This window comes from Pteropus alecto, unplaced genomic scaffold, assembly GCF_000325575.1.
Source record: "Pteropus alecto unplaced genomic scaffold, ASM32557v1 scaffold157, whole genome shotgun sequence".
NCBI classification, from domain to species: Eukaryota; Metazoa; Chordata; class Mammalia; order Chiroptera; family Pteropodidae; genus Pteropus; species Pteropus alecto.
The window spans coordinates 2876619-2890715 of NW_006440626.1; the positions used below are offsets into that span (position 1 = coordinate 2876619).

General features: G+C 41.6%; 1 protein-coding gene and 2 pseudogenes across 1 annotated transcript in view; 2 read left to right on the forward strand and 1 right to left on the reverse strand.

Moving 5' to 3' along the window:
• Positions 1-12533, reverse strand: part of WBP2NL (WBP2 N-terminal like) — a 21457-nt gene extending 8924 nt beyond the window's left edge. Inside the window, exons 1-5 of the mRNA XM_015593529.1 lie at positions 12472-12533; positions 7180-7288; positions 6781-6922; positions 6496-6588; positions 2445-2555 (exon numbers count right to left, since the gene is read on the reverse strand). Coding sequence (XP_015449015.1) covers positions 2445-2555; positions 6496-6588; positions 6781-6922; positions 7180-7288; positions 12472-12533 — 517 coding nt within the window. The remainder of the gene's footprint in view (positions 1-2444; positions 2556-6495; positions 6589-6780; positions 6923-7179; positions 7289-12471) is intronic.
• LOC112484293 lies at positions 1046-1164 on the forward strand (annotated as a pseudogene).
• LOC102898853 lies at positions 7804-9032 on the forward strand (annotated as a pseudogene).
• Positions 12534-14097: the final 1564 nt, after the last annotated feature.

Below are 14097 nucleotides of genomic sequence, written 5' to 3' on the forward strand. Positions count from 1 at the left end.
GACTGGCTAAAGAAGCTGTGGTACATATGTATAATGGAATATTACTCAGCTATAAGAAGAGATGAAATACTGCCATTTGTGACAACATGGATGGACCTTAAGATAATCATACTAAGTGACATAAACCAGACAGAAAAGGTTGAAAATCACATGATACCACTTATATGTGAAATATAAACCTAAAAGCAACAAATGAACAGGACAAACAAACAGAGACTCATGGACATGGACAATGGACTAGTGCTTACCAGAGGGGGGTGGGGGGTAGGGGTGGAGGTAGACGGGTTAAAAGGGGTCAAATATGTGACAGAAATCTAACTATGAGAGGCGCACACACAGTATAAATATATACGTGCCTTACTGTTAAAGTATACAGCTAAAACTTATTGGATTTTGTTAACCAATGTCATCATAAAAAAATTAACTCATAAAAAAATCAATAACCTAAATATAAGAGCCAAAATTATAAAACTCCTAGATGTAAACATAGGGATAGATCTTTATGACATTGGACTTGGCAAGAGATTCTTGAATTTGACACCAAGAGTATAAGTAGCAAGAAAAAAATAGATAAATTCAATAAAAATGTAAAAGTTTTGTACATCATAGGACATTATCAAGAATGTGAAAAACAGCCTACAGAATGGGAAAACATATCTGCAAATCCTATAGCTGATAAGAGCTTAATATCCAGAATATATAAATAACTTTTACAACTCAATGAGAAAAAGATAAACTACCCAAGTAAAAAATGGGCAAAGGACTTGGAGAGATATATCTCCAAAGAAGATATACAAACAGCTGACAGGTACATGAAAAGATGTTCAACAACATTTGTCAATAAAGAAATTCAAATTAAAGCCATAATGAGATACCGCCTCACACTCACTAGGATGACTTTCATATGAACAGCAACAAAAATGAAAATAACAAGTATTGGCAAGGATATGGAAAAATAGAAATCTGAACATTGCTGGTGAGAATATAAAGTGGTGCAGTTGCTGTGGACAACACTTTGGTGGTTCCTCAAAAAGTTAAATATTGAGTCTATGGCCATGCCACCCTGAACGTGTCCAATCTCGTCTGATCTCAAAAGCTAAGTAGGGTCGGGCCTGGTTAGTACTTGGATGGGAGACCACCTAGGAATACCAGGTGCTGTGGCGTTAAAAAAAAAAAAAAAGTTAAATATTGAATTACTATAGGGCCCAGTAATTCCAATCCTAGGTAGATACCCCAGAGAAATGAAAACATATGTCCACACAGAAACTTATATACAAATGTTTATAGCAGTTATTATTCATAATACCCATTAGGTGGAAACAACTGAAATGTCCACCAATGGGTGAATGAATGGATAAACAAATTGTGGCACATATGTCCAATGGAATATTATTCAGCCATAAAAAGAAGAAAATACTGATACATGCTACAGCTTGTATCAGAGCCTTGAAAACATCGTACGCTACGTGAGATAAGCCAAACACAAAAGGTCACATGCTGTGTGATTTCCTTTTATGAGATATATTCAGAATAGGAAAGTCCATAAAGACAAACAGCAGATTAGAGGATACCAAGAGATGTCAGAAAGGGGCAATGGGGAATTATTCCTTAGAGGAGTTATGGAGTGTTTTTTATGGAGTGATGAAAAAATTTCGAAACTAGAGAGAGCTGATGGTTGCATAGCATTGTGAATATACTAAATACCACCAAATTGTACATTTTTAAATGGTTGATTATATGTTATGTGCAATTACTTCATAAAACCTTAGCAACACTTACTTTTAGATTTTGAGTATTAAATTTTAATAACTTTTAAAAGCTAAAGTGCCTTTCACTTGTATACAAAAAACTGATGGACACGCACATCACACTCCAAGAACAATCCAAGAAAGGGCTTGCAGTTTGGAGTCTGTTAGTCTATTAGGAGACCAGTTGTGGCCCACCAGTAGGCGGTACACAGCATTTAAGAATCAATGATCTGTCACCTCCCAGGAACATGACTCGGCTGCTGTGGACAGGCACAACTGTTAAAGGGTACGGGGCACAAAGCCTGGGACTGGAGTCCTCAGTGAGGTTGAAGGGCATGGTACAAACTTGATGGCTATGCTTGTGTGAAATGGGAAGGAGAAGTGGGAAAGAACATATATTTTCTGCTCAGGCTATAAGCAGGAGGTGACCATTCCCACTAATGGAAGTTACCCGAGTATGTTCCATATTTGTATATCATAGTTAAAAGTAAGCCTGAAACCGAAATCCAGTCAGTTGATGACTTGCCACTGGGTTTCAGTCTGAAAAAAAAAGTCATGGACGCAACCATTTTCCAGTCCCCAAACCTCTGTTGCTTCTCCTGCAGCAGAGTTGGAGGCAAGCTTGCATTGAATAGATCTTTGAACCCCTGGCATACTTTTTCCGCTCCCAGGAAGAACTTCCCTGTCAGATCTTACCTGGACAAGGCACCTCTTGGTTGCATATCATGCTCCCCTGCCTGGTAATGACATACAATCCTGGAGCACCAAACCAGTAACTTACACTTCCAAGTGGAATTCCTCGGGCAGCTAAGAAGACAAGTTTGACAAAACAGGACTCTTTAATTCTTTTAAGTCAGATGTATAATGGCTATCAACCAAACGATTAACAACAGTATTAACCATCACCTTACATGAGTGTCCAACAATGTTCCCAGGATATAAGATGAAAAAAAGACACTGCCCTTGTTCTGAACTCTATGTTTCTTGAGGACAGAGACTATGGCTTATTTGCCTGTGCTTATTCAGAGTCTAGTCTAACATCTATAATAATAGGTATTTAGAAAGGATTTTCAAGTGAAGAATTCTATGAAGTTGGCAAGCTACATCCATTAAAGATCAATTTAATTGTAGAATGGTGCAGAAGAAAGCACTTCTGTTTGTCTCTCTCTGCATCTCTCTTTTAAGGGGCCTACCTGGATAATCTAGGGTAATCTCACCTCGAAATCCTTAAATTGATTATGTCTGCAAAGATTCCTTTTATAAATAAAGTAACATTCACGAGGTCCGAGGATTAGGACATAGATATATCTTTGGGAGTCATTATCAGCCTACCGCACTAATTTCTGGTCAGATGGCATGAACGGTAAGTAACGTATACTGCTTCCCAGCCTGGCCCATAAAAACCTCCCAGGTAAGAACGACTCTCGCCACCTCTGCTGGCTATCCAATGAGGCCATGGAAGCCATGTGTTAAACATGGCAGAGACTCTATTACCCTGAAGGGTCCCTGAAGGGTCCCTGAAGGGTAATACATGAGCCCCCTTTGATCTCTGCTGATTGGCCTTCACGTAATAAGTAATATCTATCGTCTTAAGCCACTAATGATTAAAATAATTCTAGCTATCTGATTCAATAGCTAGAATTGTTTTAATTAATTGACTATAAATCTAAAGTTGTCCTCCTTACTCCGTCACTCTCCTTTTCATATCCTATTAGTATGTATTCCCAGAAGAACTATTTTAATCTCTTATATGTTTGCTTTTTTTTATATGCCTCTCACTAGACCAAGTTCAACAAATGCAGGAACCACGTATGTCTCGTTTGCTGTTTTCTGTTCCCAATTGTCTCATCTAGTATTTGGCTCAATAGGTATATAAACATATATTTGTTAAAAACGTAACTCCAAGAACCTTGACAAATCAGCTCTGTAGAGGGGAAGGGACTCTTCCCTGATCAAAGAATCAGATCATGAAGCATTATAGGTAGTTAATTCCAAAGGCCTCAAGGAAGCCCATCTCACAAGCCCTGATTCTTGCCAGGGAGCAGGGGTAGGTTCCCACACCTATGCCGTGATGCAATCAGACCCAGAGCAGTTCCAGACATTGGGCCAAGTTCATATAAGTTGCCTAAATCCTTTCTAAGTAGCCATGCAACTGCTGGGACTCTGAACGTAGTTTTGCAGGCCACGAAGCAGAGAGCACAAAGAGGATCCCCTGAAGTTGCCTAACACTTAGCCCATAATCCTAAAAATGCCCCCTCAGTACTATGAGGCCAAAGATAAGAGTGAATTCAAGACCCAGCATGCAATTGTCCTGAGTTCCCCAGATACCTACAGCAAAAAGGAACTGGACTTCCGAGTGTCCCCTGAGTTTGGATTCCCAACAGCTGTACTCCCTCTGTCTATCAAGACTCCCTGTTATACAGCATCAGGCTTCCAGATCTCTGCCCTCTGGACCATGAAGACCTGTGGGCTGGGTACAGCTTGTGAACTCCTTGATCTATCTTTGAACTATATCATTAAAGGTAACTGTAAAAATTTTCTTACTCCTCAAGTTCCTATAATACGACTCTTGGATCATCTTTCTTTTCCACTGATTCACTGGAATCTCTCTTGCGAAGACCACAAACAAACTCAGATTTCCACGTGCAAAGCACATTTTTCAGTCTTCATCTTACCAATCATCTCTGCAGCAGCTGCCACAGACGAGCACCCGTACTGCTTGAAACTTTCTCCTCCCTTGACTTCTGGGGTAATAAACTCACTTGATTCTCCTCCTACCTCTCAGTCAGCCCCTTCTCAATTTTTATTGCAGGTTGCTCTTCTCTACCATTCCTTAAATGTTGAGGACCTTTATAACACTATCTTTAACTCACTAAATGAACCCATCACTCGTGGCTCCAGAGACGACTTGTGTGCTAAAGATTTCCAAATCAGTCTCTACATACGGTTCATCTCCGGAGCTCGGAACTGCATGTTCACTGGCATCTAGCATTCCCACACACCTCACACCCATATAGGGGGTAAGAGTACAGGCTCAAAAGGACACAGCATCCTTTACATAGTGTTCCTGCCAAAATATAATCCAAACATAGCCTGAATATAGTTCATGAGGAAACAGGCAAACCCAAACTAAAGGACATTCTACAAAACATCCTGTATTCTTTTTAAAATGTCAGTGTCACGAAAGACAAAGAAAGGCTGAATCCGAATTAAGAGACCAAAGGAATGGGCCAACTAAATTCAATGTTTGACCCAGGATTACTCATTTAGTGGGAAAAAAGTGCTATTAGAATCAGAAACTGTAATGGACCAATCCTTTGTACTTCAATATAAACTATATAATAAGTATTGTTTCAATGTTAAATTTTCTGAATTTGATAAATACACTGAGGTTAGATAAGAGAATGCCCTTGTTCTTGGAAGATACACATTCGAATATCTAGAAATGAAGGATATGATTTTTGTGACTTACTCCCAAATATTTCAGTATAAACGAAAGCAAAAACAAAAAAAAGATAAAACAAATATAAGAAAATGTTAATAATGGGTAATCTAGATGAAGAGTCCATGCTAATTCATTGTAATATTCTTGAAACTTTTCTATACATTTAATTTTTTCAAAATAAAATGTTTAAAAAGAGAGAAAGAATAGGGTTCAAATTCCAGCTCCATTGCTTGCTAACTGTATAGCCTTGGGAAATTATATAACAATCACTGACTCAGTTTCCCCAGCTATAAGTTGGGAATAATGATAGTATCTACATCATAAGGTTTTTTGTGAGGATTAAATATATTGACACATGTAAAGGGCTTGGAACAATCTAGTATATGTTAAGCATTCAATAAATGTTAGCTAAGATTATTATGTCTAAAATTAAATTCATTTCCTCTCCAACTTAGACTCTTATATTCTTGACCATGGTTTATAGCATCACGAGCCAGTCAGTCTTCTAAGGTAGAACCTTCACTCCGTCTTCTATGCGTCCCAGCACTGTGTCCACGCCTCTATTACAGCACATGCCATAGGCAGGATAACATATGTGCATATGTGTCTCTACTAGACTGTGTCTCAACTAAATTGGAGTTGATGTGGAAGGCAATGGAGAAAGGAAAAGAGTGTTCCAGATAGAGCAAATAGCATGAAGTCTCAGAAGTGAGAGAACAAAGCACAAAGAACTCCAGTTGGACTGGAGTACAAAAGGTGGGAGAGTGAAGGACATGAGTGAGGCTGGACTGAATAAAAGTACCTCATAAAAATTATTTGTATTCAATTCTGAAAGAGTCATTTGGCATATCCATTAGAGCAGCGCTATAGGGCTTGACAGTATCCCTTCCCTCCTCTCATGAAAGATGGAGACTAAACCTAAGAGAAACAAAGGCAAAGCCAGAGAAAAAAATGACAAAAAGGCATGCCAGGGGAAGAACTGCTGGGGCTCCCTGGCCTGAAAAAGAGACTACTCAGTGATATATGAGACCAGCATTTAGAAGGACAAAAGACTATCAGGTACACTTAGTCACTCAGGTGTCTGCAAACTCCTCAGGAAAGGGGAAAATCTTTGTGCTCCCAGCACATAGTATGGTGCTTGGCGCACAGTAGGTAGACTCAGGAAATGCCTGCTGAATACATATGCAGCCACCAACTGCCTGACTGGAGTGGCCAGAAAATCTTGACTGGGTAAAAGTCCTACTTTAAGTCCACAAGCCTCAAAACCTCAAACTGCTTAAGATCTTTATTGTTATCGCTCACCGGCAGAGGCAGCTTTTGTCATCAACTGGGCAAATTCGATGGCACCTCCTTTTCTGAAGGCTAATTTAAAAGTAGCCTGTCCTTCCCAGTCACCTGCGGGTAGAAACGGCACACACTAAGAGGCTGGCATAGCTGGTTACAGAAGGACTACCACGAACACCGAGAGAAGCAATACCCAAAGAAACTGGGCAGCTTTCCTTTAATTCCAACATGAGCCATATCTGAAACTTAAACCTTCTGGAAGCTTTTGAGAAAAAAAATACATGGCTGAAGGTAAACACTTACCATCTGGAGCTGCCTGAATGGTTCCTTTAATGCAGTTGGGGGCAAAGACTGGTTGTTCAACAGTGCAGTTACTCATCAGATTAAATGGCATCATAAAAGAAAGCATGGGATCATTGACTGAGTGTGAAGTTACGAAGATTACCTAAGAGAGGAAAGAAATTTTGGAAAAGGAATGCGATTTGTCCATGGATTGAGACCTATAAGAGCACTTCTAAGGTCAAGGTTGCTTTGATATTCTGGTGTGAGAAACATCATCCATTTTCTGCTATTGTTCTTCAACATGGCATATCTCAAAGTGCAAATATTTTAAAACACTTTGAACCTCAATGGTTAACTTCGCTCCATTTTAAAGAAAACTAATGTAGAGTTAATCAGATCAAAGAAACAAGTAGAAATTACCCGGTATGAAGTGAGAAACAATGTTCCCCTCTTTATACCACTAAAAAGATTGGATCCCTCTGGTTGCTGTAGGAAAGAGAGGTCCACATCCTGACACTGCTTCAAGACACTGCAGAAAAGAAAGAGTGGACAGCAAACAATTTAGAAGTTACATAAAGTGACAAATGAAGCTCTTTGCACAGTTCCTAGCCCAGAGCCAGCACTCAATAAATGTTAGCGGCTGCTGCTATCACCACTTTTATTGAAATAGAAAGGAGTTTAAATGATCTCATTCTCTGACAATTCATACTTATTCTTCTCCCTCTTTATCTTTGGATTATTTTTCTTATCAAATCTACTTCTTTCCTTAATGTTTATTCATCAATTCTTTTACTGTTTGTGTAGTAACTATCAAGCACTGTGCTAATGGAAATGTTTCTTTGACTCTGGTAAAGAAGGCATGCAGAGTGCTCCAGAATCTGCTGGCATGTCACTCCCTCTGCCTGCCATGTTCTATCCTCACTCTTAATGTGAAAAACTTGGATTCATCTTACTCTCACTCATAGAATTCTACTGGGTTTTTTTCTTTCTTAGTGTTCATTATATTTATTTGTCCAATGTCTTTCCTAATGACTATTAGGGACAATGTCTGCCTTCTTTGCTACCGCAGCCCTAGCAAACGGTGGGTGCTCATAAACATTTATTGAAAGAAGGAGTAAATGAAAACATGAATACAGGTAAATAACACAAGCAATATATAACATACATCACATAAATGGCACAAAAATGTCATGGCAATTAAGTGGAAGGGGAGATTAGTTCTAGTTGAAATAACTAGGAATGACTTTATAGAAAGGTTGAAATTTGAGCTGATTCTGAAGAGATGAATAGTGTTTCAGTAGGCAGAGGTGAAGGTAGGAGACAATCTTGATGGGGACCAAACAGCATTAATGGAGATGCTGGGGCAGCATTACTGGAGGTGTGCAGCACAAAGCAAACTACATACATGGAAGCAGACCACCTGTATGGAAGTGAGGTTGGGAGGAATAGTGAGATAAAGCTAGAAAGCCATGCTGGGACTATAACTTGGAGATATCATTTGATAGGCAAGGAGGAACTGAGCTGCGGCCATCCTGGCAGGGTCGTCATATGATCAAGGAGATGGCAGTATGTTGGAGGGGCCCGTTTAAGTTTCTAAAATAGTCCCGATCTGCAGTAATAAGAACTAAAACTAGGGTGGGGGTGAGCGGATACAAAAGGCTTTCTAAAAGACTATGAATATAAGGGATGTCAGCAAAAATAGTGGAATAGGGAACTCCAAGTCAGTCCAGAACCCTAAACTCTAATCAAAAGCTTACAGCATCCAGAGAAATGTTTAATTAAGAAAAAAAAAATGACAGCTTTCTTTGAGGAAGACACAGTAGCAGCTGCAGCGGAGCAACATTCTGCACGCTACTGCTCCTGACTCACCGCTGTCCGCTCTCACGGAGGAACAAGTTGGTCAGGAAGCCGCGCTGCAGCCTTGGATTTTAAAGATACCAGAAAGACACCCGTGGAACCAGAGGTGGTGATTCACTGAATTAGAATTACTCCGACCAGCTGCGACGTAAAATCTTTGGAGAAAGTGTGTGCTGACTGGATTAGAGGTGCAAAGGACAAGAATCTCAAAGTGAGAGGACCAGTTCAGATGCCTACCAAGACTCTGAGAAGCACAAGAAAAAGCTCCATGGAGGGAAGGTTCTAAGACTTGGGATCGTTTTCAGATGAGGATCCACAAGCAACTCATTGACCTGCACAGTCCTTCTGAGATTGTTAAGCAGATTGCTTCCATCAGTATAGGAGTCGAGGCTGAAGTCACCACTGCAGATGCTTAAATCAGCCTTTTCAATAAATTGACCATCAGTTGTTAAAAAACAAAACTAACTAACAAACAAACAAAAAAACGACAGACCAATATCCCTGAATATAATGTCACATTAAAAAGATTATATACCACAGCCAAGTGGGATTTATTCCGGGAATGCAAGGACGGTTCAACATATGAAAAATCAATCAATGTAACAAAACCAGAACAGCGATATGATTCAGCAATCCCACTCCTGGGTATTTATCCAAAGGAAGTAAAAACAGGATATCGAAGAGATGTCTGCACTCTTATGTTCATTGCAGCATCACTCACAAGACCCAACATACAGAACAACCTAAGTGTCTGTCAATGAATGAATGGATAAAAAACATGTGGTGCACACATGTGCATGCACGTGCACACACAAAGGAATATTATTTGGTCATAAAGAAGGAAATTCTGTCACATGATACAACATAGATGAATCTTGAGGACATCATGCTAAGTGAAATAACCCAGAAAGAGGACAAATACTGTATGATCTCATTTATATAAGGAATCTAAAAGAAAAAAGAAAACAAGTCAAATGCATAAAAGCAGAGTAGAATAGTAATTACCAGAGGTTCAGGAGGTGGGAGAAATGAGGAGATATTGGTCAAAGAATACAAATTTACAGTTATGTAGGATGCATAAGTCTAGAGACCTAATAGGCATGATGACTATACTTAGTAATATTGTACTAAGCACTGAGAATATGCCAAGAGAACATATTTCAGGTGTACTCATTACATAAAAAAATGATAACTATGTGAGATGATATGTTAATAGTTTGATTACAGTAACTATTTCAATATGTATATGTATAATAAATCATTATGTTACACATCTTAAATATATACAATTTAAATATCCTTAAATGATAAAGATGATAGATTTTCTGTTAGGTGTTTTTTACCACACCAAAAAATAAACAGCTTAGTAAAAATGGAGAAAATTCATGAACCAAGAAAATTTGTCAAAGACATATAACTACTCAATAATCATATAATCAAAAAATAAGTTCACTAGCAGTAAAATTTTTTTAAAAGATTCCATTATTCACACATCAAGACTGGCAGAGATATCAAAGATTAACACCAGGTGTTGGCAAAGTGTGGTGAAATGGGCACTCACAGTACTGAGAGGAATGTAAATTGATATAATTCTGTAGGGTAATTTTGCAAAAAAAATATTTATACGTATTTATATTTTATAACAGTTTGACAAGAATTTTTATATTATAAAAATATTTTTTAAATCTTTTTTTAAAAAGTTTATGTCCTCTGATCCCACAAGTCTACTTGCAGAAACATATCTCAAAGAAATATTTTGACAAGTGGCCAAAGATAAGTTTTCAAAAACGTTCACTGAGGCAATATTTATAGCAATGACAAATTAAAACCAGACTATCCCAGATAGGGGCTTGAGGAAAGACTTATGCATACTAGAATACCAGCCATTGAAAATAATAATTTAGATATTGATACTGAAAAGCATTCTCAATATATTGGTAAATGAGGAAAACAAGTTCCAAAGCAGTATGAGGGGAGGAAATGTTTATTTTTCCATCAGGGAAAGTGAAGGATACATAACAAAATGTAAACAGCATTGGGTGTCGGAATCTGGGGCAATTTAATTTTTTTCTAATTTTTCTGCAATAAATATATACGGTATCTGCACAAGTTTTAGAAAGATGGTCAAAACAAACAAACAAACACAAACCTCAATGTCTTCCCTTTTTACCAGTAGAGTCTGGATTCTCATGACTTCTCAGCTAGAAGGGGAAAAACATCTCACAAAACACAGCCAATTTGTGATGAATTTCTCAAGTGTGCATTGTGAACAGGCAGGAAAAGTCAAAATATAACCAACCTTCTCCCTCTCAAGCTATTTCTTTAAGCCAGAGCCCTGACAAGACCTCCTGTGATGAGAATGCAGAACAGTAGTCCTTTTCCTCTGTGGGACAGCAGAGTAGAGTTTAAAGCACATTATCCAAATTCAAACCCAAACCTCAGCTCGCACATGCACTGGCCGTATAACGGAGGGCAAATTACTTTTTTTGTTTCCATTTCTTGCCTGTGAAATGAAGGAAATGCTACTGATCCTAATTGTGGAGAGAGCAGCGTTAAGTATAAAACTCTCAGAACAGTGCTTGGCTGTGATTAAGTTACTCAAGAGCACAGAACGGACCCTTAAAGATAATTCAAAGGATCATAAAATATCAGTTCGTTATAATTGTTTTAAAACAGGCTTCATTTCCTGCCTCCAACAAACAGAAAAGCAGAGAGACAAACCGGTAACCTGAGTGAGGAGACACCCAAAGCCTGATTTAGAAGTGCTTCACGGCCCAGAGTGGGTCACAGGCACAAGGGGCGAAGTGCCCCGGGCCAGAGTGCACGGAGACGTCGCGGTCAGAGGGAGCAATCGCCTCCTACTGCAAAATCGAAGCAAGCAGCAGAGGCCCTTCGGGAGCAACGCAGGACGCATGGCTTTGGTGGCCCGTTTAAATCTGTCAAGAAAATGGTCGGGGGAAGGAAGCATAGGAAAAAAGATCTGGACACCAGCATGTGGTGCTGTCTTAATGGATCTTCCCGACAAACGCGTTCAACGCAGCCGAGGGCGCTCGGTCTCACCTGAGCACAGCGCTGGGTTTCAGGCCGCACGGCCCAGGGAGCGCATAGCAAAACGAGGGCGATTGGAGCGGAGAGAGGAGCCTGATTAAGGGGAGCGCGGCGGGGAGGCCGAGCAGGACTCTGCGGGAAGCTGGGGGCCCGAGGCATAAGGGGAATGGGGTGAAAACGGTCTCCTACAGACTGAGCCTGCTGGCGGTGAGAGGAGAGGCGACAGCGGCGGGCACCGCGGGCACGGAGCAAAGAGCCTAGCGAGGCCGAGGGAGCGTCATTCTTTCGATCGTCTCCATAAAGGGCAGTCATCTCCCTGGTTGGGGCCAAGAACAAAAGGCCCTCTGGGAAGTTCTGAGAGTGTGGAGAGGCCCCCGACACTTCGGGATCTTTCTAGAATGATCCACCCTCATGCCTCTTCTGCCTGCGGAAATCCAGAACCTTGTTCCCGGGGATAGGGGGAGGGGCTGCACCTCAGTCGCAGGGGCGGCGCGACTCCCTACGACCCTCAGGGTGCTCCCTCCCTTCTTCTGAGGCGACGACGCGCGCCGCCCACCCAGCGCCCGCTCCTCGTCCTCACGCACGAGGAGGCGCGCTCCCGCCACCTTCCTCACACACCAGCTGGCGCGCTCCCGCCCGCGCCTACGGAACACCCACGAGGCAGTGCGCGCGCCCCAACGTCGGGGGCGGAGCTAAGCGGGACCGGCGAACAAGGCGGGAAGGCACCTGATTCGCTGGGAGTTTGCGAGCCGCCCCCGGTCGGTCACCTCCCTCCTCCACCAGCACCCCGGGCGTCCCCTCAGGCACCTTTCGCCGTAAGGGATGATGGCTCCACGGCGATTCTCCGTGTGGCTCTGGTTCACCGCCATCGTGCTCCCGGCCCCTCCTGCCGCCCCTCAGATGGGAAGGGGCGGGGCTCCGAGGCGGAGGGCGGAGATTATGGCGCAAGGACGGGCAGTGAGCGGACGAGGCGGCTGGTCACGTGAGGGGCAGTCGTCAGAGGCCCGCAGGAAAGCGGGTGGATTCGGGGCGTTGACTCCGCCGCCAGGGCGCGGAGGGGTGAGTGATGGGTGGGTGGCCCCCTCCACCCGCACCTGGCCGCTTGGCCCGTGCGTCCTCGCCCCGCGTGGCAGCCGCGCTACCCGGGGCGGGAACTCGAATTAGTCCTGTCAGAAATCAAAGTTAAAACAGGAGTTTCCAGCACCCTCCCTAGCTCATGTCAGGAAGCTGCTGCCCTTTGGAGAAAGGGTCTACAATGGTTGCCTGCTTCTATTAAGGCGAGTAGAACTTTTTCCCACCAGAGAAAGCTGATTTCTTATGAGGCAGCACCCAGGACAGGGAGCGTGAGCTGGGTCAGGAAGTCAAAGGGGAGTCCGGGCCACCTCCAAGGTGGAGAGAGCCTGTGTCGTCCATCGTACCTGCCCTGCCACCTCCAAAGGGTGACCGTGAGGATCCAGTGGGATATATGATACCGGAAGTGCTTTGAAGACTGGAATGTACATCCCTTTTTTTCTTTGAACTTCACGAATAGCCCCAGGGGGTTCCAAACAAAGAGGCGTTAATATCTTTTGGACTACTGTATTTCATCAAATTTAAGATGCTGTCAGTTATGATACACCATTTCAAATGTACCACTAAGAAAAAAGTTGCCAATAGACATGTCATCAGTTGTAAGCTGTATCCTGATTTCAGAACTATATATATTTTTAAGTGCAAGACTATTAGAACAGACAAAGTACAATAGGAATGGTGTGAAGCAATGGAACAAGCATTGAAGTCTAGTCCCGTCTTGCATTGGTACCTAAATGTGCAACTTCAGGCAAGACAATTATGCTTTCTGGACTTCAGGTTCCATATGTGTCTAAAAGCATTGGACTAGAAGAACTCTTTTTTTCTCTTAGCTGTGACATTAAGTTCACATAACTGTTCTGTTGCTCAAATCTCACGTCTCTTCATCTGGGTGTGGCCTTGCACTCTAGTTCCAGCCCTTATCATTGTAATTGAATGACTCCAAGAGCCTCCTGATTGGTCTTCCTCCAGTCTTGACCCCTGATTGTTCATCTATACTTTGCATTCACCCTACGGAATGTTGAGACCCCAAATGCCATTGCATATATGATCATCACATTCAAATTCAGAGACATAATATACAGGTGAAAGTTGTATTATTTGTTGGCTACAAAAGAGAGTAGGAACCTCAAATAGAGGAAGGATTGATTTAAGTTCAAAAAAGACAAGGGATAAGCTAGTACTTTAAATTGAAATTCTTAACTCTTAAAAGTATTCACTGTAAAACAGGCAAGTCTCTAGGCAAAATGAGTTCATTCTTTTGATAGACTTGGTTTGTATGCCTTCAGGAGTAAGGAGGAAGGGAAAAGCTAGGAAATTCGATGAATGAAAATCATTTTTTTCACTGATGGAGACAGGCTAGGC